The 23,587-nt window shown below is 39.0% G+C and overlaps 1 protein-coding gene across 1 annotated transcript in view; it reads left to right on the forward strand.

Moving 5' to 3' along the window:
* The window catches only part of FARP2 (FERM, RhoGEF and pleckstrin domain protein 2), a 76,182-nt gene that overhangs the window by 11,758 nt on the left and 40,837 nt on the right, over nucleotides 1–23,587 (forward strand). The window contains exons 2-6 of the mRNA XM_009702705.1: nucleotides 6,723–6,827; nucleotides 8,229–8,271; nucleotides 12,842–12,920; nucleotides 14,871–14,968; nucleotides 17,147–17,259. Of these exons, the coding sequence (XP_009701007.1) occupies nucleotides 6,723–6,827; nucleotides 8,229–8,271; nucleotides 12,842–12,920; nucleotides 14,871–14,968; nucleotides 17,147–17,259 (438 nt within the window). The remainder of the gene's footprint in view (nucleotides 1–6,722; nucleotides 6,828–8,228; nucleotides 8,272–12,841; nucleotides 12,921–14,870; nucleotides 14,969–17,146; nucleotides 17,260–23,587) is intronic.

The raw sequence follows: 23,587 nt of genomic DNA on the forward strand, positions 1-23,587 counted from the left end.
CAAAAAAAAAAAAAAATTATGCCCAATATGCAGTGTAACAGTGTAACTTGAAATAGCTCAGGAATTTGTATTTGTTTTTGCAGCTTCCATATTTTGAGTAAATTGGATTTTAATGCCATGTAGCAATACTATGACACTCAATATTTAAAAAAAGTAGTACATTTTCAAGGTGAAAATGTTTGCTATCTGAATTTGTGAAGAAGTTAAGAAATCATTTTCAGGGTGGCAGTGCATTCCCAGAGTTCAGTCCATGACTGTGAAATAAGAAATGCCGCGAGGCCGTGGCTTGGGACAGACGTGGATGTTCGTGTTGCTCCGGTGGTGGTGGTTTCTGGTGTCCGGGGGCTGCCCTGCCGGCACGGTGATGGTGCAAGCTGCAGGCGTGGGGAACGAGGTCTGGCCATGGGTTTGGCTTCCTTGCGGTGAGCCAGTGAGGGGCCGGGATCCTACCAGCACTGTGTAGAAGTGCTATGGCTGAAAATGGGATGATGATGGCAGCTGGACCATGCTCCTTCACATGGAAAAAAGCGCTTTTTTTTAAAAAAAAAAAAGTTCGTACCAGTGACTAGGATAGAAAATTGGAAGAAGTTTCAGAAACCTTATGTGTGTGCTAGGTTGGCTCCTGTAGCTCTTGACGCAATTCTAGAAGAAGTCAGGATTGTCGTCTTCAGCAAGTGGCAGGTAGGGGCTACAGGGCTGCGAAGCAGCGGGGAGAGCCTTGCCCGAGAGAGTCCAGTCCCTGACATCACAGGCTATGCGTCTGATGCTCTGTAAGCGTTAAACGCACTGCAAACTCTTTTTGGCCTTGTCTGAGTAAAATAACCTGCTGGTGGGACCTGTCCGTATATAATAGTGAATAAAACAAATACTTGTATTTAAAAGGCATTTTTTTCACCGAGTATTAAAAGAAAAATTGAAATAATTGGAGCTGAAAGTTATTGTTAAATGTTCAGATAATCAAAATGAAATAGTATTTAAGCGGTATTTGGCTGAGCACATGAAACCAGAGTTTGATATGTCTGTTGTTACCAGGTACCCATTTTTGTGGGGAGGCAGGGACCGTTTTCATTTGAGTTACTTGTTCCAATCAAAATTGAAGAAAGTAATAAAGTACTGAAAAAGGAGACAGTTATTTCTTACTTTTCCAGTCTGCCGATTAAAAACTAGATATGGAGCTGTAAGGTCTTCTTGTTTTAGGCATGAGAACAAAAAGTTAATGAATGGTATTCCTTGCCATCTTATATTATTTCCTTTTTTCTAATAAATGTGGTTTAAACCTACACCTTGTATTCATGAGTGCAGTTTTTGTTTATATGTGGCATTAATGATAGTTGTTAATAAGGACTTTTGAAGGCATTTTTTACATGTCATGCCATATTTGGACAGAGATCTAACAGATTACAACAGGGCTGTAGATAAGCAGAGCTATAAACTCCCTGAAATGTTGGTGTATTTCTGGTTAAGAAAGGAAATAACAAGTCTAGTGTAACTACTATGTTTAGTTACCGATTGTCTTTTTTTTTTTTTTTTTTTAATTTGCCAAAAGATGAGAAATCACCTTTTCATTAGGAAGACCACTAAAGTGCACCAAAAGAAGAAGAAAAAAAAATAAATCTATGAATAGTGAAGGAGTCTTTGTTTAAATCAGATCCATTTACTTTTCATGCCTGCACTTCTCTTTGGCCACTCGCGGGGGGCTCTCTCTTGGCCACTTGTCCGTGATGATGTCAAATATAAACTTCTTCCTGTCATGCACATACACGGTTTACTGGAGGATTTGCTCTCCCAACAGTTGTACATTTCTGTAACGCAAAATTCGAGGTCAGCTCGTGTTTGCTAAAGTTGGGAGCCAGTTGCTCCTCTGGCTCTGGCTGCACAAGAGTTTCCATTCTATACCTTGGCTTTATAACTCTTCGTTTTTTCCAAACTCTTGGCTTTTTGGACTGATTTTTTTCTTTTTTACTTTTTTTATTCCTCCCCACGTCCAGCTTAACTGCTGCCAAGAGTAGATTTCATTTTTGGAAAGTTTGAGCAAGGGCAGTTTGTCCATTTTGGAATAGAAGAATACTAGTCATTATGAAAATACTGGGTGTTTGGGGTTTTTAAGTTTAAAATATGTGGAAGCAGAAAGTGAAGATGTTCTGCAAGGCATGTTTGGGAATTACAGAGGAAGAATCGGTTTTGCTAATACTGAACTATGGTCTACTGAAAATCACAGGCTATGTGTTCCTAGTCTGTTTTTCTGTCTTCCTAAGCTAAAACATTACGCAGAGGGAGGACCCGCCGTGTAGGTAGTGTGATATTTGAGAAAATAGGAAATAACAGTTGAGATGATAAACCAAAAATAACTGTCGTTCTGACTTTTTTTAATTATTTGTATTTTACTCCTCTGTCCTAAAAATCACTAAAACTGAATATGTTTACTTTACTCCTCTGTCCTAAAAATTGCTGACAATGAATATGTTTACTTTTCTGACAGAGTAAAAAAAAATACAGAAACCTCCTTCAGTCAAGAAACTTCAGCTTAAAGTGTTTGTTCCTATTAATTTCTATTCCTGTCTGACGCTGGCTTAGCACTGAGCCTGGTCTGAAGGCGTTACTCCTCCTGTGTGCGGGCAGGGGATTGCCATGCAGGGATTTTGCCCATTCTCTCCATAGTATTGTTGCCTTTCAGGATACCCTTGCTTGCACAGCTCTGAGGGATTTTTTTCAAGCTTGATCTGAATACACAAACCGATTTTTTGAAAAAAAATCTACTGAACAGTCTCCTAATGATGACTTGTTAAAATAATCTGTGGTACAGTTAGAGCTGGGTCACTAGGGAAAGCTTTCGTTAGCTGCCTATTTAATTTTTTTTTTTACCCTGTTTTTTTTTTTCTTTTATGTGGAATAATTCAGTAATTCAGTAATATCAGTAGTCGTCGTCTTGGCAGATTATAAAGGGTAATTGAGAAGTTTGGAATGGAAAGTATGCCGTGTTGTGAATTTGTATTGAAAACAGGACCTTTCTGAAACGCGTTCGTGCAGCTTCTTTCCCTGATGTCAAAATTACAGTCATTAAGTAATTACTTAAAAGATTTTGCTTTGTGCTGCTTTTATGCAGATTAAACAATGACATGGAGCTACCCACTATATAACTTTCATTTTTGTCAACTTCAAAATGTTAAGCTTTTCGGAAAGGATGGTTATAAATGTAACAAACAATTTGAGGAACTAAATAGCTCTAAGAAGAGTTTTTCCACAGCATTTGTGGTATAATAATAATAAAAGTTTGCATTCTGTCTCAAGCTTTTGTAACCCATTTTTATTATAAAATGAAATTAATACTGTTCTTTTAAAATGTGGCATTGTTATTGTTGCTTCATACTTTGAAGGAAGTACTATGAAATGATACTCAGCTTAGAATGAGGTTTTTCTTAACTTGTTATTGTAAATGACACCCAAAATTATAGTTGAATGCCCAGCCTAAATAATTTTACACTTTTCACATTTGGATGGCACCCTTATAATTTAATCAGTTGCAAAATGCTCCTAGCTCCAGCCATCTTAATTTGTTCATCTCCAGTTTCTCTTGAAGGGAGCGCGGGCTCAACAGTGGAAGGAGAGAGATGCCAGGGGTACGTAGGCCGTACAGACTCCCTTTTGGGGAGAAATGAAGGCGGCTGGACTGTCTTCGGGCACAGAGCTTGATAGAGCCACAGAGACGTAACTCAGTTTAAATGCGGTGCATGGGAGAAACCTGTGTATTACGATCAGATCATGATAATTTTAACACCTCTATATAGCTAGCTGTGGGCAGGACACAGTTTCCTTAATCAACACAGCACACGTTTGACTGTAAAACTTGTCTAACTGTTACCAGACATCTTGCACAAGTTTAATCTGAGTTTATCAATTCTAACAGAAGGTGGTTGGAACCATAATTACTGCTTATTTCACAAATGAGAAATCAGAGACTTGGGGTCACAGGACATCTCCTGGTCAACGGATTATTAGATTATGGTTAGTAGATCTATCCGTGAAAACGCAGGCTGGCATGTCCCGTCTTCTCCAGATGGAAGTATATGAGGTCGGTCATGGTATTGCTGCATCCTCACAAATATCGCTGGCTAAAAAGTATTCCTTTCTCAAATCTGTGGTGCCTGTGAGAAACCGTCCTACAATAATAATAAATGCATGTGTATGTTAAAAAAAAAAAAAGAAGTCCTACTATATTTAAGGAAATTTTCTTCTGTTACTATTTTAAGATTTATTCACAAGTGCAAAGCAAGAAATGTATTTCATTTGAAAGTTATAAATTTAATTGACAAAATGCATTTCTCCAGGAGCATGTGGGTCCTGTGGCAAGCGGTCTGTAACATGCGTGAGAAATGTGCTTGTAGACAGAAGAGCAAGAATGTTATTTACTGACGATGTGGCTTACCATTACCCGTATCATTCCTTATTTCATTGTCGTCATTTAAAAACCAAAACCTATACCCACAGAGTCTTCTGCAAGCACAGATTTTGGCTAAAAACATTCGACTGTGTTCTCACAAAGAAAATGCCATTTTAGAAATCATAAAACTTGTCCAGAAAAAGAAGAGAGCGCTCCTTGTCACCATACTGTGTCATCTCCCAACCAGGCATCTCTGTATCCACTGAAGTGCAGAACTGCATCATTTCTCCTGACTTGCAGTTTTATTTGGGGGTTTCAGCATCAGTGGCCTGATCCAGCGTGATACCAAGAAACTTTTGAATGAATGGTGTTTGCGCCAGGTGAATTTGCCTGACCTGTGCTTTGTACCCGTGGTTGCCCTTATAGATAACTGTGACTTCTGAAAGTGTGAATGAGGAGAAGTCCTTCTGTTTCTGTGCTTCCCTGCTTGGTTATAGCATTGGCTTCAGTCAGCTCCATTCGTGTCAGTCCAATTACCCAACCTATTTCAGATTTAAAGTACTGCAAAGCTGTCATACTTTTTCTCGCTGAAGTGGTGTTTTTTTTTTTTTTTTTTTTTTTAAAGTGGTACAGAGGTATTTAGCTAAATTATGCAGTTCTGAAAACATCGACAGTTAATCTCTTTTTCCTGTAAGAAGCAGTTACTCTTGAATTTTTATGCATCTCAGTAATGTGAAACAATTTCCCCAACTTTCACCATCTTTTTTACTTTTTAAACCCTCTTTATTTTAACCTAAAGTGGCCCATTCTTTCTGCTAGATACCCTCATGTGCATTTTATTAAATTCTTCTAATTCTATTACTAATTTATTATAATGCCTAATACTTTTAAAAGATACACTCTTCTGACTTTAAAGAATCAGTTACAGAACTGCATGCCTGCTTTGATGGGAAAGTCTTAGAGTCTTCCGGCACTCTGACTTTTCCAAATAAACAAGGCCACAGAGGTGTGTTCTGCCGGCTAACCCGGCCGATCAGAGCGATGCCAGACCCTGCCGCTGCGGTTGCAGGATTACTTCTGTGGTCCAAGGTTAGAACGTGGATGTCAGTGGCCATGCTACCTCCCTCTGCGTCCTGCTCGCTTTTGGGTGTTGCTGAACCAGGCACCGAGGGACGCAAAAGCCCTTCGGATTCTTTTTCTGTGTGATCTGGGTGGACAGATGTGCAGATTCATACATGCTGGTTTTCTTGTGATGGCTGCTACCGTCATGCAGTAATAGATGCTGAGAGCAGGCTCGTGTGTTTTAGTAAGCAGACCCACGCATAGCTGTTTTGGGTGTGCTGTGAAAGTTTCCCCGATTTCTCCCGTGTTCCTGTAGCTGCTTTCTGCCGATGTTTGTTTTGTGGCTTTGCCCCTAACTTGACTGTGAAAAGGGCTAGTGAGCGGGTTTCCTGAGGGCAGGATTAATCGCAAATGGCTACACAGAAAGCACAGTGTGAGAGGAGGGTGTTTGGGTTCCCACTGGTTTCTTTGGTAGGGAACTGGAGCCTTCCTGTTTATTTCTTAATTACCAGAATAAATGTTATCACTTTGGGTTTTCTTGAACGCTTTTGTAAGAAAAAAGTTAGGGTTTTTCAAAGATGTTCCTTTGTAGCAGACAAAGTTCTGATTCTGTCAGCAACGACCTGGCGTGTGCTGCGCTGAGCGGCCACCGCGCAGTCGGCGTGGTCAGCGGTCGGCCTGAAATCCAGCTTGTCCAGCTCTTGCTTTCCTGTGGGGCCGACTGGGCCTTCTGAGGTCAGGGATAAATTCTGGCTAGGTACAAACTGCCCTGTGCCAGCCTTCCTCGGCTGACTTGGGCTCACTTGGAGCACCTGCGTACGTTTTCGAGTCTTGCTGGTGTGAAAGTTGTGCGTGGCCGTGTGGTCCCTGGCGTCGGTACGAGCGAGGGGGGTTTTGGCCCCTGCTTCAGTCCACTGCAACTGGGGGAGAGCCACACTATCCAGCTACACAGACAAATGGCGCTGGTTTATTGAAGGAGCTGTAGATAGTTTGCAGCTGCTTTAGTCTGGTCTCATAGCTGAGCCTGCTCTGAGCAGGAGGTTGGATGTAGCTGATCTCCAGTGGCCCCTTCCAGCTTGTCGTCTTCTGGTTCTGTGAAAGTTGTTTGTATAGAGCCGTGCCTACGTATTGGATGTTTGCGTGTTACAGTGATAAGACTAATGTGAAAAATCTTTGAGATCTTTTTCTACAGTTTCTAAAGATGCCATAATTTTTTTTTAAATTTGCTGTAAACTTATTCATATTAATCTCACTGTATTTTTTTTTCTTTTTACTTCCTTAGTCAAAATATTATGGGCAGACATTATTGACAGAAGTTTACAAGCATCTGAATTTGATTGAATCGGACTACTTTGGGATTGAGTTCCAGAACATCCAGTCATATTGGGTATGTACAGTTCCCTGACGAATTTAGTATAATAAAAAGTTGGGTGAATGCAGTTGCTCGAGTGTCAAAAGCTTCAAAGTTTGCTGGAGTCTCCTGTAGGATTATCTCTTAGACTCTTGTAATCTGCTTCGGTCACCAGAACAATGACAACTAATAAAACAGAGGGGAGGAATCAGATTCTACTTCTTGTTAAATCTCAGAAAAATGTATAAAGCAGTTAAATAGTTGCTGATATTCCCACTTTCAGGGACATAAATAAAATCCTCCTTTCCTCTGAAACGGGAAACATCAACTCAAAGTGTAGTCTGTGGAGCGCTTACAAAATGGTATTACAATGTGTAATTTTGGTAGCATTCATGTTTATCTTCAGTTAATTCAGTCTTCAGTTAATTTCCCTGAAGAGTCATCATGAATCTCTTTCTAATAAATATAAGCCTCGGCAGACATGTAGACCTGCAAGCTTTTTAAATCATTTGTCTAGATAAATGCTGACACTCTAAGCCTCCTAGTTGCTTATCCTGTACCTAGCAAAGAGGACAATGTGACTTCTAAACTAGAAAGCGTTCCCAAAACTGTGTCCATTATTTTTTTTTTCTATTACTTTTTCTAGTTTTAGGACTCATGCAGAAAATATGACTGAGGCCATAGAGAATGCTAGTAGCACTAATACACGCTACTCTTGAGCCAAGGAAATACAGTAAAGCTTGTTTAGTTTTGATTTCTTCTGCAAAGCGTCCCAAGTGTTTCTGCATCTAATAAGGTTATTAAAATCCTCATCTCTCTTTCAGACAGAGAAGTAACTAGTAAGGACCAAACATAATTGTCTTGTTGCAATTTTTTGTTTGGAAGCGTGGGGTGGGGGAAAGCTGAGCGTCTGGAATACTTTACATTAGTTTTATGGATGCTTATTTTACTAGAACAACAATAGTCTTTCTTTAAAAATTGGCTTGTCAAAAGAGAAAAAATTGTGGAAAATATTCAGTGAAAATCCTTAAGTAGGTAGGTAAGAGAGACGGACAAAGCATGGAAGAGAAAAAAAGTTGGACTTTGTCATGTTCTCCAGACCTTCTGTAATTCTACAGCCTGGCTGCTGTTTACGGTTGTGTATGTTGGCATGATTTCTGTCATGTTGGCAGCAGTGCTGTGCTTTTGCTGACTTGGCTCTTCTGTCCAGATGAGCTTTAAGCACGGATCACTGGTTTTTCTATTGATGTGTGATAAATGTCAATTCAAATAGATAAGTACACAGGTTTTTTTTAAAGCAAAGGAATTGATGCATTACTACAGCGAGAAAGAAATGCGTACTCATAAATTACTGCTTTATTTGAATTTACTGTTGATGTTTTCATATTGTATTCAAATATGAATGTCAGTTTGTAATTTTTTTTTCTTTAATTTCAGATTTGGCTGGAACCTATGAAACCTGTTATTAAACAAGTACGGAGTAAGTAGTTTTAAAAAAGGAAGTTTTCCTTAATTTGCATCTACTTTATGTGGGTTGCTTTCACAATTACTACTTGATTTACTGGTTAAACTTCCCTGAAAATTGTACTTGGGTAGGGGTGATAGTGGTTCCTGTTCAGGCATGCAAACCTGATGTTTTTAATATGTAGTATGTGGTGGGTGGAATGGAAACTTACTGAAGATATGATTCTTTCTCTGTGATAGATACCTAGGTAGCTTGGGTCAACTCATGTTACATTTAAGTGGAACATGACATTTGCTGTTTGTGAGCTTTTGTAAGTTATGTTGTCTTATGGTGGAAAGAAGAAGGAATATTCTTGGACCCGTTACATGGGAGGAGGTAGCATCTGCAGTCGTGAGATCCAGGCTGAGAACTGATAAACCTTTCAGAAGGGCTGCAAAAAGCTGTGCTCAGAGCTTGCTGACACGCAGGGAGCGTCAGCGGGTAGGGTATTCCCATGTCGTTCTCAGAAACTCTCTCAGTGTGCTCAGGAGCATCTTCACGACAGAGAGCAGAGGTCAGGATCTCCCACCTGGTGGGTGGCTGCAGCTTCAGAGTCCTCTTTGCTTCCATTGTGAAATTTGTTTCTGCTCTTTGGCCAGGAGGATATTGCAATAGCGATGCAACTTTGCTTGATGCTACTCTAAAAAGTAATGAGAGATTCACTCTAAAGGCTCAAAATAATTGAAGAATACAATATGATAGTTCTTCTGATGTTGAAAGATTAGATCAAGTTTTTTTTTCTCCTTTAGAACGGGGTTAAGCTGTTTGCTTGTTTTCTGTTTGTGATTGTAAAAGGCTTTGTGGAAGAACAGGATCAGGAGGGTGTGGTGGATTCCTACTCCTTTCAAAAATTTAATTGAAAAATGTTGAAAATCAGTACTGAGAGGTAGTTTTAAATTACTCTTCTGCCTAAAACCGATTGCTAGAAAATAAGAAATCACCAGTTCTAGCTAGATTTTTTAACTTTAAGGTCATCTTTTTAACTTTTATCGACATTATTTTTTAAACAGAAGAGCCAAATCAGCTATAAAAGAAGGCTTCCTTAGGAGGGAATATAATACTTTCACTCTCTATTTCCCCCTACACAAAAAATTGTGGGATTGCCGTCTTTTTAATCCTCCACTCAGTTAGGCTTGGTTTGGTTTTCCAATGCTCCTGGCTGGAAGGAATTATGTCTTAGTCAAAAGATCTGGTGGACCAGAGATCTACAATGCCGGTTGGTTACTCCTTCTGTATCTGCTTCTATACCATACAAATTGGGGAAACTTGCCTTTAGACTGTAGGCTGATGGCTGCATGTTCTCTGGTGGTACGTATATTGTTCTAAAATGGTCTATAATCATGAGGACGTGCTAAAATTTATGGCTGCTCTGCTGCTTGGTGGTCTACCACCCATGTCATGTTGCCAGTGACACTGAAAGATTTCTTCTAAAATTTTTAAAAATCTTAATCTGTAGGAGACACTAGTCAGTTGTCTGGCACATGTTCAAGCTCTGAAATCAATTTTAAGTTTGTAAAGTTTTGATAGCTTGGGTGAGAGCTCCTTTTTTTTTTTTTTTTTGTTTTTCTTCTATCTTTATACTAGTTGAATCCCTTCCTGGCATTCTTCTGTCTTTAAAATTGAAATGAGATATGACTGTAGAAAGCCTTGAAAATGTTTCCAATTAAAACATTAATTGCATGTATAGTAATTTAAGCTGTTCTTTCACTGAATCCAGTAACTGACATATAATTGCACAGGCGCATCTCGTGTTGCTCATGTTTGTTTGCTCATGCTGTTAAGAAATGCCTGAACTTGGCATGGATGGATGATCTTTTCCTATATTCTCACTTTAAATTGAGGTTGGTTTTTTGGGGATTAAGTTTTTTTGGTTGGTTTGGTTTTTTTTAGATTTTAATGATTTTGGAGCTAACCTTGTAACTTTTAGTCCAGCAGTAGGGGAATGTCAGATGTTATCACGGGCTTTAAGGTGACACAGCTCAAACCTGTTAGTTTATGTTGATTGTGATTGCTGGGTAGTTGTAGGCATGCAGTTCTGAGTCTTTGATGTACTCTCTAAAAACAGAAGATCTAGGTTATTAACAATTACTTCAAATTAGTCTTGGCTAATGACCTATCTTGAGATCTACAGAACTTTGTATGATAAGGATTTTATTTTTGATTAATTTCAAACGAATGCAGTCAGTTTTACTACTGAACCACTCCAGAAGGCAAGGAGTTTAGATCCAAATTTTCAACTTCCTAACAGGCACACGATATCAGGTTGGCATTTGGGTACCTTCTCTGAAGTGTTGCTGGTTTTATAGAGTGTTGTGTTCATCATACCTGCATGGGTAATTTTTCCTGACTTCTTTTTTGTTGTTGTTCTTGCGTTTGCTCAGATTTGGCTTCTTACAATAAATTCTGCGTCTTGGTTAAGACTGGCCCAGTGTTTCTTTTCCTAATTTGAATGGGACTTATTCACAGAGGAAAAGGGAGATTAAAAAACAAACAAAAATCCACAAAAAACCCCAAACCAAAAAGAGGAGGAGTTGTGCTACAGAAGCAAATATGCAGTATTATGGTTTTAATTTTTAATATTTATTGTTGTTCAATGTAAGTGATGCTTAAAACACTGCCAAAATTGCTCCTGCAGCAATGCTTTCCAGTTGATTGGCATGAGTAACATGCAGGTCTGTTCTTAACCTCATGAAGGGCTTCCAAAGGCTCGGAGTATTTTCAGAAATTTGATGTGAAGTTTTGGTCTTTTTACTGGAATCATTAAAACTATTTGTTTTCCTCAAGAACTATAAAATCCTTAGTATGGTTTTAGTCTCTGCCTAATGTGAGCTTTGTGTGTTGTTACAGGATGTTATTTCCAGCCTCCTTTAATTTCTAGATACTACACTGTAATTAGGATGCAAATTTTAGTGTTTAGCAAAGCTTTGGTAATTCTAGGACCAGAGGCTGGATGCTGCTTTTCTGACAGCTGTGATAGTCTGAGAGTTAGTTGTCCCAGCTACTTGGCAGAAAGCAAAGTTTCTTATTCCCCTGTTAGCAAACGAGAGAGTGAGTGAGTGGAGGAACGTTTGGTGTATGGGAATTGGGTATTCCAGACAGAAGAAATCAGTGTATTTTGGGATTGGTGGGGTTAAACTGGACTTTGTCAAGCTTTAAGAGATCTTGGTGCTTCAAAGAAATTAAAGCAGGCTGGCTCGTGCTTACCAACCTGCTCAAACAAATTTGATATTTTATTTTTTTTTTCCTTTTAAATTTGGGTAACCTTGCTTTGAAATGGCAGCAGCACACAGAGTCCTGGGGTGGATGGGGCTGGAAGGTACATCTGGAGGTCATACTTGAGCAGGACTGGCTTTGAGATTCAGTCAGGTCATGAAATACGTGGATATCCTGCCCATAGCGCCCGGAGGAGAAATGTCTGGCAAGAAGGGGGGTTGCAGTTTTTCCTTTTCCAGGTTTTCCCGATGCCTTTTAGAGGGGATCTGTGTTTCCTTGGTTTGTGCTACCTTTCTCCGGCTCTGCATACTCAAGGCGGGCTGTCCTGGCTCCTTGTGGGAAGGTGCAGGCTGGGGTCAGGTCTGGGTTTGTCACAGCTGAGCGGAGATGCTGTTGGTGGAGCGTGGAACTCCGGTGGATGAGTGGTGATCCTCTTGTCTGGGGGATGCCTGCAAATGTCAGATGGATGCTCAGCAGGCTTCTGTAAGCAAAGGTTGGCTAGTGCTCTGACTGCCTGCGAAATACTCAGCCTTTTCTGCTCTAAGACAGGAAAAACAGCCAGTTGTGGCACAGTAAGCAGTTGTGGTACCCTGTAATATTCCTTAAAAATACTGGTGAAATGGGATTGTCACCAGTTCAGAAGGCTGAGCCGTGGAACTGAAGCTGTTCAAGCGGCGGTCCAGTCGCGGTTGAGTTTTCTTGTTGTAAAATGTTACACGGAGCATTATGGACTACTCCAAATAGTTACTCTAGGATTCTGTTTAGATTTAAACATTAAATTAGTTTTCTCCCTGTTGTCAAGATTGACAAGAACAGTGTTAAAAATGGGAAGAAATGGGTATTAATGGTCATGCTGCGAGCAGGCTGCGAACGCACTTTTATCTCTGCGGTGAGCCAGCTGGGTCCAGCTGGCCTCGTGGATTCACTTCATCAACAACTCCGATGGTGGCTGGTGGTGTTGGGAGGGATGCGTTTCCACCCTCTTCCCCTTCTGGGAACCTCTCACAGGGTCATCTGCAATGCTTTAATATGCAGTCAAGTAGTTGCTTTGGGGTATTATAGCTTTCGTGTTGCATAAAACTATTTTTACAGCATTCAGACTGCAGACTTGCCTTGGAAGTAGTATAGATAGTTTTCAGAGGAACTATCTGCTGCATCTCTGTCGATGTGGATAATTTATACCCCATAGGCCCGCTATAGTTAGCTGGCAAGCTGAAAGCTGCCTAGACTTCATGTGCGTTGTATTCCTCTGCAAGTTGGAAAATGTAATATGTGTGTGCTTATCAAGGACGAGATTTTTTTTTTTTTGTGAAATGACTAACTTTTCTTATAGGACCAAAGACTACAATGCTTCGTCTAGCTGTAAAGTTTTTCCCTCCAGACCCGGGTCAGTTGCAAGAGGAATACACTAGGTAAAGTATTTTTTGAAGAATTTGAGTCGCATTACCTACTGAAATAATAGGAACGTAAGAGTAGGAGGACATTGCATCTGTTTCCAAACAAAACTTACATTGAAGATGAGTGAAAGAACGCTTTTAGTTAGTGTCATAGTTTTAGCAGACAGATGTTGGCAGATGAATATTATTGGAAAAAATATTTTTCAAAACAGAAAACAGTGCTTGCCAAACATCACAGTGTTGAAAGAGACAGGGTATAGAGGAAATACTAGAATTTATAAACAGTACCTATATAAAATAATCAAATAACTTATTAAAATATGGACTATGATTTAAACTTCCAAAGTCCACACATTAAGTATTCTACAGCTAGCAAACACACTTTACTGTTTATATTTTTCACCAGTGCTCATCATGGGTTGCTTTTGCTGATTGCTAATTGATCTTTGGTAAATTAAGCAGACCTATCCCCTTGCTAGCACCTGGGAACGTGGTTTGAAGTCTGTGCCTCTAACAAAGACATTACCCAGAATTTTAGTTTTTATAGAGCTCACTTAATGCTTTTCCCAGTTCTACTACTGTTAATTGGGATTCCTTTTAGAGATCTGGAGAGGTTCCTTATTACCCTTCAGAGCAAACCAGCATGATAACTGCTGTGATGTGATGTGATTGTCTCTTGTAATGATAAATACTATCTAAATATTTCCTTTGATCCCAATTTTCTTATGTTAATTGCTGTTTCTTGTAGGAATTTCATTAGGAATACAGCTTTTTGGAGCAGGAACTGTATTTTTGCCTATTTATGGAGTATTTATTGTGGCATTCTGGTCTGTGCTTAGAGCATCTGGTATTTCCTAATGCTGTTAATGATATGTACACTTTATTGTGAGTTTATTGAAGAAACCAACATAGCTGAGTCGGAGATGCAGACAACAGAGCATACTTTATAGAAGTCTTTAATACATACTTACAGTACTTTAAAATAAAAAAACCCTGCCACATTAAAAATGTATACCTTTTATTATCTTTTTGCCTCAAGATTCTGATACATAATGTTTTAAAATTAATTCTTCTTCTAAAAAAAATTAACTGTTCTCTTTCAGGGTGTAATTCAGTAAAGAATATTGATCAGTCTGTCAGTTCAGAGGTTAATAACAATGAGCTCTTGCCCATTTGCTGGAGTCCTTATTGCACCTTCTTTCAAGTAAAAAGGAAAGCACAAAAGACTTGCCAGCATTACATTCATAAAAATAGATTAAAATTGGTTTAGGCTACCAAATCGGTCCTTATCAGCATACTTTCAAGGTTGCCACATTTTTCTTCTATCCTTGTATGTTTTGCAGGCAGCTTATTACTTATACAAACCTGTGAAACAGAAATCTATTCCTCTTTAACAACTGATTGGAAAATACTTTAGTTAAATGAGTATAGCAGTATAAGAAAAGGAAATTTAATTTCTTCCTGTCTTTGTAGGCTGTTAACATTACAGTCCTGGAAAATACAACCACTGAGTAAATTAATTGAGTGCTGGCAGAAATACTTATTATTTTTCCTAACAAGATACTAGAATCAGTGTTCTTCCATATTTTTTCTAATAGATAAAATCACTTAAAGTGTTCATTAAGTTTCTTTCCAGCTATAAATTACAGCTGCTGTTACTTAGAATCGTAGAATCGTTTAGGTTGGAAAACGTTACTTCGCAAATCAAACTTGTTAAAAGGATGGTTTTCCCCCCGATTCCCTGTTCCAGTGTGTTCATTTAAGCTGATAAATTGCACTGGGTCAGTCACGGGTTATTTGATTTGATTTGACTGTCCTTGGTGGCAAGGTTTCTGTGTTATCTTGATTTTGGAGAGGGGAAGAATTCAGAGATGCTGGTTTTATAAAACCCTGCTCAGTCATTTTATCCTTCTTTCATGTGTCCAGGTGGCACTTGTAACTCCTTTACTTGTGACTCTCCCTCAGGTACCTGTTTGCGTTGCAAATCAAGAGAGACTTGGCAGAGGGACGACTGACCTGCAGTGACAATACGGCCGCTCTTCTGGTCTCTCACCTTCTACAATGTGAGTATCTCAACTGTGGTGGCGTCGACTGGTGTTGCCGTTGCTAACCTGAGTTAAATAGCATACAGAAGCTTTCGGTAACTAAAAACATTTTCTGTCTCGCTGTATTTCCTTCTCTACATGCAGTAAACCATTGACTTTGAACACTGGGCTTATCGTTGGGGCTAGTTGTGGTGAGGAGCAGCTGGTGCTTATGTACAGTATAACTTTGGCTTCGTGGGGACCGTATGAAACCAAACCCTTTGTATATTGTCTTGTTTTCCCTGGCTCTGCAGACCAGGTCACTCCTCGTCTTCCAGACAGCTGCTCCCATCTGCCTCCGTGCTTCCTTGACTTTGTTTCTCAATTTGGAAATAAATGTATAGAGACTGGGGTGAAATAAAACTGGAAACGTGTCAGGCCAAGTTCAACAGTAGGGTTGTCAGCAGCCTTCCTCCTTGCTGGGAGTGCAAATGGAAATAGGAAGCAATTGATTTGGAAGCTCTCCATGTTGCTGCTCACTTAGTCTGTAAGAGCCTAAAGACCTAAAAATGTGACCTTTAAGATGAGCAGGTTGAAAAACTTGAATGGGTTCAGACACCACATCAGCTCGAGCAACAGCCAAACAATAGAGCGTTCACAAATCTGTAATTGGAACTGCAGAAGTGGGTTTTTGTGCCTCCTTGCTGGCTTGAAACAAAAGCTGTTAAATGATGCCTCTTCACATGTGTACTGCTGAATAGTTATTAGTTACGTAATTCTGCACTGTAATATAAAAATACAATTATAATGATACTAGTTACGGTGATTTTATTGGGAGAGGAAATCTCTCTTGTGTGTGTGCCATCAGTGAGAGACACAATTAGAATTTGCTCGTGATTTTCCAGCAGTGCAGTGTGGAGCTGGTGAGCAAGTCTCAGCATCTGGCCTTGTTTGGCTTGCTCCTACCCTGCTAGAAAATTAGACGTGAGAAATAATATGATTATTTGTAAGAGAAGTTATTTTACAGAAGTGCTTTTCAGGGTTTTTTGTCTTGTTGTTTCGTGCACTGACTGGATTTTAAACAGGATATTGCTGTGTTCTTTTCAAGAACAGCTGCCTCGGATGAGATTAGTAGTCCGTTTAGTCCACTCTCCTTTTTCTCTGACAGTAGTTGATAGCAGCTGCTATGGGGAAGCCCTCAAAAACGGAGGAAGCATATGGTGATACTTCCTTTGCTGCATCCATCCGGTGATCTTTGCATATGGCCTGCCTAAGTCAAAGACTGGCTCTGCATCTCTTTGTTTTAATTGCGCTTGAAGAACTTTGCTTCCATGTATTTGTCTGCTTTTTAAATTTGCTTATATTTTTGGCATTCTTCCATGAAAATGAGCTTCACAGCTCAGTTTTTGGGAGGTTTGTAGGATAGCATATATCCTTTTGCCTTTTTAAAACTTTGGCATTTTAATTTAATACTCTAAGTTCATAGTTTATTATCAAAAAAAGTAAATAACTTAAATTTATTTCAATTTGTAATTTTTATATATGTCTGCCATATGTTCTGCCTGCCTCATGCTTTTCTTTTCCAAGCCAAAGACTTTGGGTAGTTTAGTGTCTTATCAGATGGAAACTGTTCTTCATTCATGCTTTTTTCTTCTGTAAATCTCTTCCTAAATCCACAGCGTTATTTCTGAAAGGCATGGATATGTGAAGGGGACACCAAAACTCAAGAGGTTGGCGCTGTAGGGATTTATAGTCAGATAACACTGCTTTCTCTTTTTTGCTATGTATTTATTTTTGGACAATTCCTAAAATTTAATTTACCCTCTTCCCAAGTAGGCTTCTCCATAACTATTTTACATATATTTAGAAAAATTACATTGAAATATCCTGGTTTGGTGTGAGGTATCTGTAAGGAAGAAACATTTAGACCACCTCATGGGTCTTCTACAAGCCTCACATCTTTGACTGTAAAGAAGTCTAAATTTTCCAAACGATGTTCAAGTACTGCTATAATCCCCAGGAGGTCTGCTTGCAATAAATGTGAGGTTTTTTGTAAAATGAAGCTGGATAAAAAGCATAGCGCACAAATTTGAAGCACTTAAAGGAAAATACATTGTGGCTCTTGAGGTCTCTGTAATTCCTTACCAAGTATTTGCTGTCATTGTTCCTTTTCCATTGCTGCTTCTTATTCTAACATTGTTTTGTTTTCTGTAATAGCTGAAATAGGAGATTTCGATGAATCAGAGGATCGAGAACACCTTAAAACAAACCAGTATTTGCCAAACCAGGAAAGAATTGAAGGAAAGATTCTGGAGTTCCACAGGAAGCATGTGTAAGTGAGGATTAATGTGTACCCCTAATATATACTCCTGGGAGCAGATGGACTCGCTTGGTGGAGGTGAAGCACGCTGCACGACAGGGTGATGTTAAGATTGTATAAGTTAAACACCATTTACATCTAACAAGAACAGCTGGATGCAGCAATAGTTACGTAGTTAGGACAGAGTGGTTGGGCAGTAGTTTTTCTCAAGTGATTTTTTCAATGCACCTTTAATAACATACCAAAGAAAGCTATGATGAGCTTGTAATAACGGTTTTAGGCAAAATAATTTTTCAGAATTTCCAGTCTACAAAGTGTAAGTTCAGCTTGCGATCAAATGCATAGGTCTTGCTTTTGTCTAAATAATTTGAAATCAATTACATTGTACTCATTAACCATAAAGGAAATGGAGAAGGATGGAGGGAGTTGAGAAAAAATAACTTTCATCAGAATTTGTGCAATACCTTATCTTACAGCTGGAGTATTCAGCTGGAGTATTTTTTAAATAAGTAAAGTTTATTAGGGACAAAGAAACTGTTTGCCACAAATATGAGATTAATTCCAACACACAGTCAAGAACTGCCGAAACAAATGCTTTATTATTTGCAATGCCCACTTTCTCCCACCGTGGGCATTCAGTGTATAGTAAGGTTGTGTGTTTTATGGTCTCATCTGGCTGGTCTTAAAATGTGAAGATCTACTCAGTGTGTGCAGTGTTGAATATTTTGATAAGATTTGGAGCAGACAATCGACCTGGTGCTCACGAAAGAGAAGTTGATCGACAGGGAACCTGTGTTGTGACCAAAATACCACTCAGAAGATCAGGGTTCACATTGCACGGTCTGTATTTGCCACAGCTTTGTTCTTTTAGGCTTTTAAGCACACAGTGTTAATATCACTGAGAATTTTCAGACTGTTAACTGCTGTAATGGTCCTAACCTCGCTTGTGCAGTTCTCAGAGCCGACAGGTTAAATCAGGAGAAGGTATTTGATAAAATGGTGATAGAGGTTTGATTTCACCTGACAGATCTTTCTTTTCTGTAATTTTTGAGACCTTGCGTATTAGGATTTAGCAATTCAAAATGCTTTTATTAGTTGTGAGTGTCTGCACCACAGGTGCATGGTTATGCGTTACAATCCAAATACTGTATTAGAAATTTAAATTTTCCTTTTACTCTGCATGGTTAAGTTTGGGGATTATTGCCAACAGACTTTCTTTTAAGACGGAGCAAGAAGGTTTTTCAGGGCAGCATCTGTGTTTAAGGCTAAGACACATCCTGTATTATTAGAAAATCAGTTCCTGAGAATTTCAATAATTAACTATTTGCTTGTTATGATCACTCATTTTCAGTTGTACCAAAATTGTCAGTACTGATGGAATTTCAGCTTTGTCAATTCTTGATGAAATCAAGTGTTTGTTACTTTTTTTCTGCTTTTGAAACTTTGAGGTACATGTGGAAATGATGGAACAAACTAAATGTTGTTTTGAGGTAATTTGAAGTAATTTTGAAGTAACTTAAATGTATGCTACAATTCTTCACCTTGGGAGAAGGTAGCTGAGGGAGGGAACTATTAATTGCACAGAAATATTTCACTATTTTTGTCATGTGAAAAGAAAAGTGCTGAAACAATTAGGCAGTAACTTCAAAGCAAATTAAAAGAAAAGGGGGAACATCCTTTTCATACAACTCCTAATGACATTGTGAAACTTAATACTGCAAGATGCTGGGGAGTCTAAAGCTACAAATGGCTTCATCAAAAGGTTTGATGACATCGTGCAGTATAGACTGATGGCTATAGTTCTGGGATAAGTACATCCAGACCATGCACAGAGCAGCCCTTTGTTAATCACGTACCTTGAGTTGCTTTTGCTTGCGGGGAATTTTCTGGTTTACTTTTCTTGATGGAAAGGTCGTGACTGTCTTCTGAGTGAGCAATTTTATTAATTAGGTTTCAGCTTTTCTCAGACAAGTTACTTCTAATCATTCTTTACAGTAAGGAAAGTTTGTATTTTTGCCTGTCAGGAAGAAGTCAGAGGAAGGTTAATAGGAAAAGATTCCTTGCTTCGTAAGTGTACATTCAAACCATGGTAACGTTAAAAACTGAGGCATGTGGTTAGAAAAGGTTACAATTAAATGTTAGTGATACCTGAGTATCTTGGAAACATATTTTAAATCCCCCTGTGCCTTTGAAAAAATTTTTGTTAAAGAGATGTAATTTTGTAAGCACTGCAATCCTAAAAATAGCTGTGGCTTCCTTACATGTCTCTTCTCTCTTCCCTTACCCAGGGAGTGTTGGCCGCCCTTTTCCATTTTTAGTAGGAGTTGTGAAGGTCCCATGTTTTCTCAGTTTAGACACATTTTTCCTCATTTCTGTTCCAAGGAGCAAGCGGGAGCATGGACCTTGGGCATACATCTCCTTCCTGGTGATGCGCAGTGTGGTTAAATGAACAAAATGCTTCTCTTTCTCATCATCGTTGTGCGTCATATTTTTATTCTTGTGTTTTATTTTCATTTTTTATTTCCTTCAGTTGACCTTATTGTTCCCCCACTTACCTTTAGCAGCCTGATATTTTCTTGCACTGATGATTGCTTTTGACAGAGACTTCTCATGTATAAACAGAGCCTCTCAGAACAGAAACCCATTTCTGGGAGAATGGCTCATCTCCAGATCACTACTGCATCAGCTTCTTTCTGCCTCAGTTTTCCTTCTTTGCAGCCCTTGCTTTGCCTTGAACACACTTACTCATGCACCAGTTTACAGGAGGTTTCTGTGTTGTATCAAGCCAGGAGCATCGATTTGGCTTTCTCGGGCTGGAGTTGCAGCAGGATGCTTTCCGGCACCACGCGTGAGTTGGGGGAGCAGGAGAATGCATATGCCTTTGCAGAGGGTGCTCGGTCTCTTTGGATGACGCTATGGAGTGTCTCTTCACAGGAGAAAGTTGTGGTTTAATTTTTTTTTTTAAATTGCTTCACCGTAGCTGTGAGGAGTGGTAGAAGAACATAAAGCTGAATAAACCAGAATCTGTGCATGCAATCCATTCTATATCAAAAGAAGAGAGAATATATTGAGAATGTTGTATTCAGAAAGATGGGAATTGAAAGCTTATTTTCTATTAAATATCCTTTAATTTTTTTCTTTCACTTTTACAAGTACTTTCTTTTACTTTCACAAATATAGAAGTGGGTTTTTTTATATTTATATTTGCAGATGTAGTAAGAGTAGACAGGATAAGTTATATTTTTGGTATAGCGCATTACTTCGTTGCTTCAGCAAGAGCCTGAATTAACTTTACTTATTTTATTTCTATCATTCATTAAAAAAAAAAAAAAGTTTATATTTTAAAGATAGTGTATTGATGGTGGTGCAGTTAAATCCTGGAACCCCAGACACTCAAAGTACAAAGTTTACTGCCTTCCTGCAAGTAGAATACTTGCTGTAGGGTGAGCATAGTCCAGAATTAAATATAACATAATTTGCTTGAGTTCAGATGGCTGTGGGGTTTTTTTTGTTTGTATATACATAAATCAAGAAAGAAATAGAAGATTTCATAGATTTAGATTTGTTTACTGTTATCCCTCATGTCCTTTCACAACTTGTTAGCCTAGTTCTCTGTGATTTAAATTCTTGAAATTGCTTGTAAATTAGAAAAACTATAACTTTAGGTAGTTTAAACAATTTCTACACGTGCAGCTTTTTGACACTTCCTCTATAAAATTCTGTATTAATCACTGGTTTGTAAATCGCCTAACATTTAACAGCATTTATTTTGAATCGATCGCCCCGATTCCCAGGTGAATATTGTAACACGCTACCAATATTTGTCTAGATGGATGTGTGTAAGGAACCTTTACACTAAAACTGATTGCATTGACAGCAGTTTTTGCTGGAAAATAGTTGTAATAGATAGTCTGTTGTCCATTGACCTGGGGAAGATTAAGTAGATTTATCTGCTTAATGGATGAACAAAATTAGACCAGATTGTTTTCGGGCTGGTCTGTGCAGCTTAGTCTGCAGCAAACATCTGAGGGTAATTACTCTGAAACCGCTTCTCATTTGTAACTGTTTGTGGTGCAGCGTGGGCTGCCCAGCATCATTCCTGGCTTTCCCCACTCAAGGCTCTCCCTTCTTTGGTGGGTACAGGCAGGTTGTGCGCATGAGAACACTGTTAAATTTTTTTATTTTTATTTTATTCTTTCTGAGGTGCACTGTGCTTTGCATCATATCTAGTGGAATGTAAAATAACTGTCAGTGGTTCTGCATCAGTTATACTGGACTGTTGATGAAGAATTTTTAGTACTATATAGCTCCAATTTTCTAGTTGCTATTTTATCCTAATTTTTGTTTCCCTTTCCTTCCAAGCCCCCTTCCCAACCTCCAGCAACCTTAGCATCCTCACCATCCTCTCTAAAAGACAAAGCACCGCTTTCATTCTTAATGTCGCTCTATTCAGAAGAAGTATAACAGGAATTAGTGTGGGTGGGAGTTACACACAGTGCTCTTAGAGTGTAACTCAGGAAGCTGTGGCCAAAATTAATATTTATGATTGACCTTTTTTGCCTTGTATGTGTTTAAGAAGCAGAAATAATGGTACCTCAGCTATTTTGACACAGTTAAGGAATCTGTGACAGAAACACTAGTAACACTTAAAACCAGTATAAAAACACTTATTCCAGCATTACTCATTTCAGTAAGGGGAAGAGAAGTCTGCTTTTCCAGTTTAAGCTCTTAGACATAACTGGTACATGTGGTGGTAACACTGGTAGAAATGCAACTACAAGACTCTTATGTAGTTTGGCATTTCTTTTTCCATTTGAAATCAGATTTTTGTTCCTCTCTGTGTGTTCTTTATAATCCCTTTGTACGTACACCATCATAGAATACCGAAGTTTGGATAAGGTTGGAATACGGACTGAACTTGTAAAGTTAGGAACTTCACCTGAATCCCTGCTTTCTCCAGTTAGAGAAAAAAAGATTTTGGATTTCCTGTTGTAATGTTTTAGATATTGCCTCCCCCCCACCTCCCCCGAGTGAATAAGGCAATAGAAAACTCTTGAAATCCTGTCGTCAAATATATGTGCGTTCAGCCTTACTTTCTCAGTGCATTTTTGTGTATGTGTGTGGTTCAGTCTAAGGAGCATTTTACTAAGAATCAAAGCAGCATTGTTTCTTCTAACAACTTCCATTTTTTAAAAATGATAGCATACTAAATAAGTTTTGTAATTGCACTCTGAATTTTGGAGACAGTTCCTACCTGCAGTTAATATATCTTGTCGTCATCCTTGTTTCTGATAAACTCAAATGTAATAATCATTCACTTTAATATTCTCTTTGTATTTAAAAGAAATCTAGATGGAGCAAAAAAGTTATTGAAGCTAAAACAAGACTATAAATAGGTAGAAGGAGATATTTTTAAGGAGCATACCTAGAAAGGGAAGTCAGGGTAGCAGGAGAGTTTATTTAATACCGATGTTGTGGTTGGCACTACATAGTACACAAAATAGATCATGCTACAAATAGTTTATCATCTGTTTTAAGGAACTGAAATACAAATTTATGGGAAGGAAGGCCATTTCTTGGAAAACAGGATTTTTACAATTTGTCTTTGTATGTGCAGGAATGTAATCTGGTTTCAGCACTAGTTGATTGTGAATGGAGTAATAATTAATTTTTATCCCCTGTGTCTCCCTTGTACCATTATGTTTATCCTAGTGAGCTTGCACATTGCAGGAACAATTCCATCGGTGTGCTAGCATAGGTGCAACACTTGCTTGGCAGTAACATAGTATTTATTATCTCTAATAGTTTTCAGTAGGGATACAGGGATCACTTTATACAGCTGAGGCTGAAACAGCCTCACCCATCCTAGTGCCTCAGCAGGTCCTGTGCTGCGTCTGTTTACTTTGCAGCGTAGTTGGGGTATGTTCAGTAGCAAGAACTCCTGCATTTCCACGGCCGCTTTTGTCTGTTCTTGGAATCTCCTAAATCAAAATCAGGACCCCTGAACTGCTGCCGACAGTTTTGACTTGAAAAGGTCTCATCAGTACAAGTACCAGTGCTTCACTAGATCATTTCAAGGCTTGTGAAATTATATATTTTGGGGTGTCAGCCCTTGCATGTTGTGGTGGCATGAGAGTTCTGCACTGCTTTCTGTGTCCTGGGCAAGAGGTGTTTTGGGCACTGCACATCTCCTGCTCTGTGGGCCATGGGCTCGCTGTCTGCTCTGTGCTGGCTCTGCGGACTAGCCCGGGCGCACGACCCATGGCCACCCTTCCTCTTCCTGAGGTCCAGCTCAAAAACGTGCTATAGTCCAGGAATCCCCCCCCCCCCCATCGGAA

Source organism: Cariama cristata, unplaced genomic scaffold, assembly GCF_000690535.1.
Source record: "Cariama cristata isolate BGI_N322 unplaced genomic scaffold, ASM69053v1 scaffold19770, whole genome shotgun sequence".
NCBI classification, from domain to species: Eukaryota; Metazoa; Chordata; class Aves; order Cariamiformes; family Cariamidae; genus Cariama; species Cariama cristata.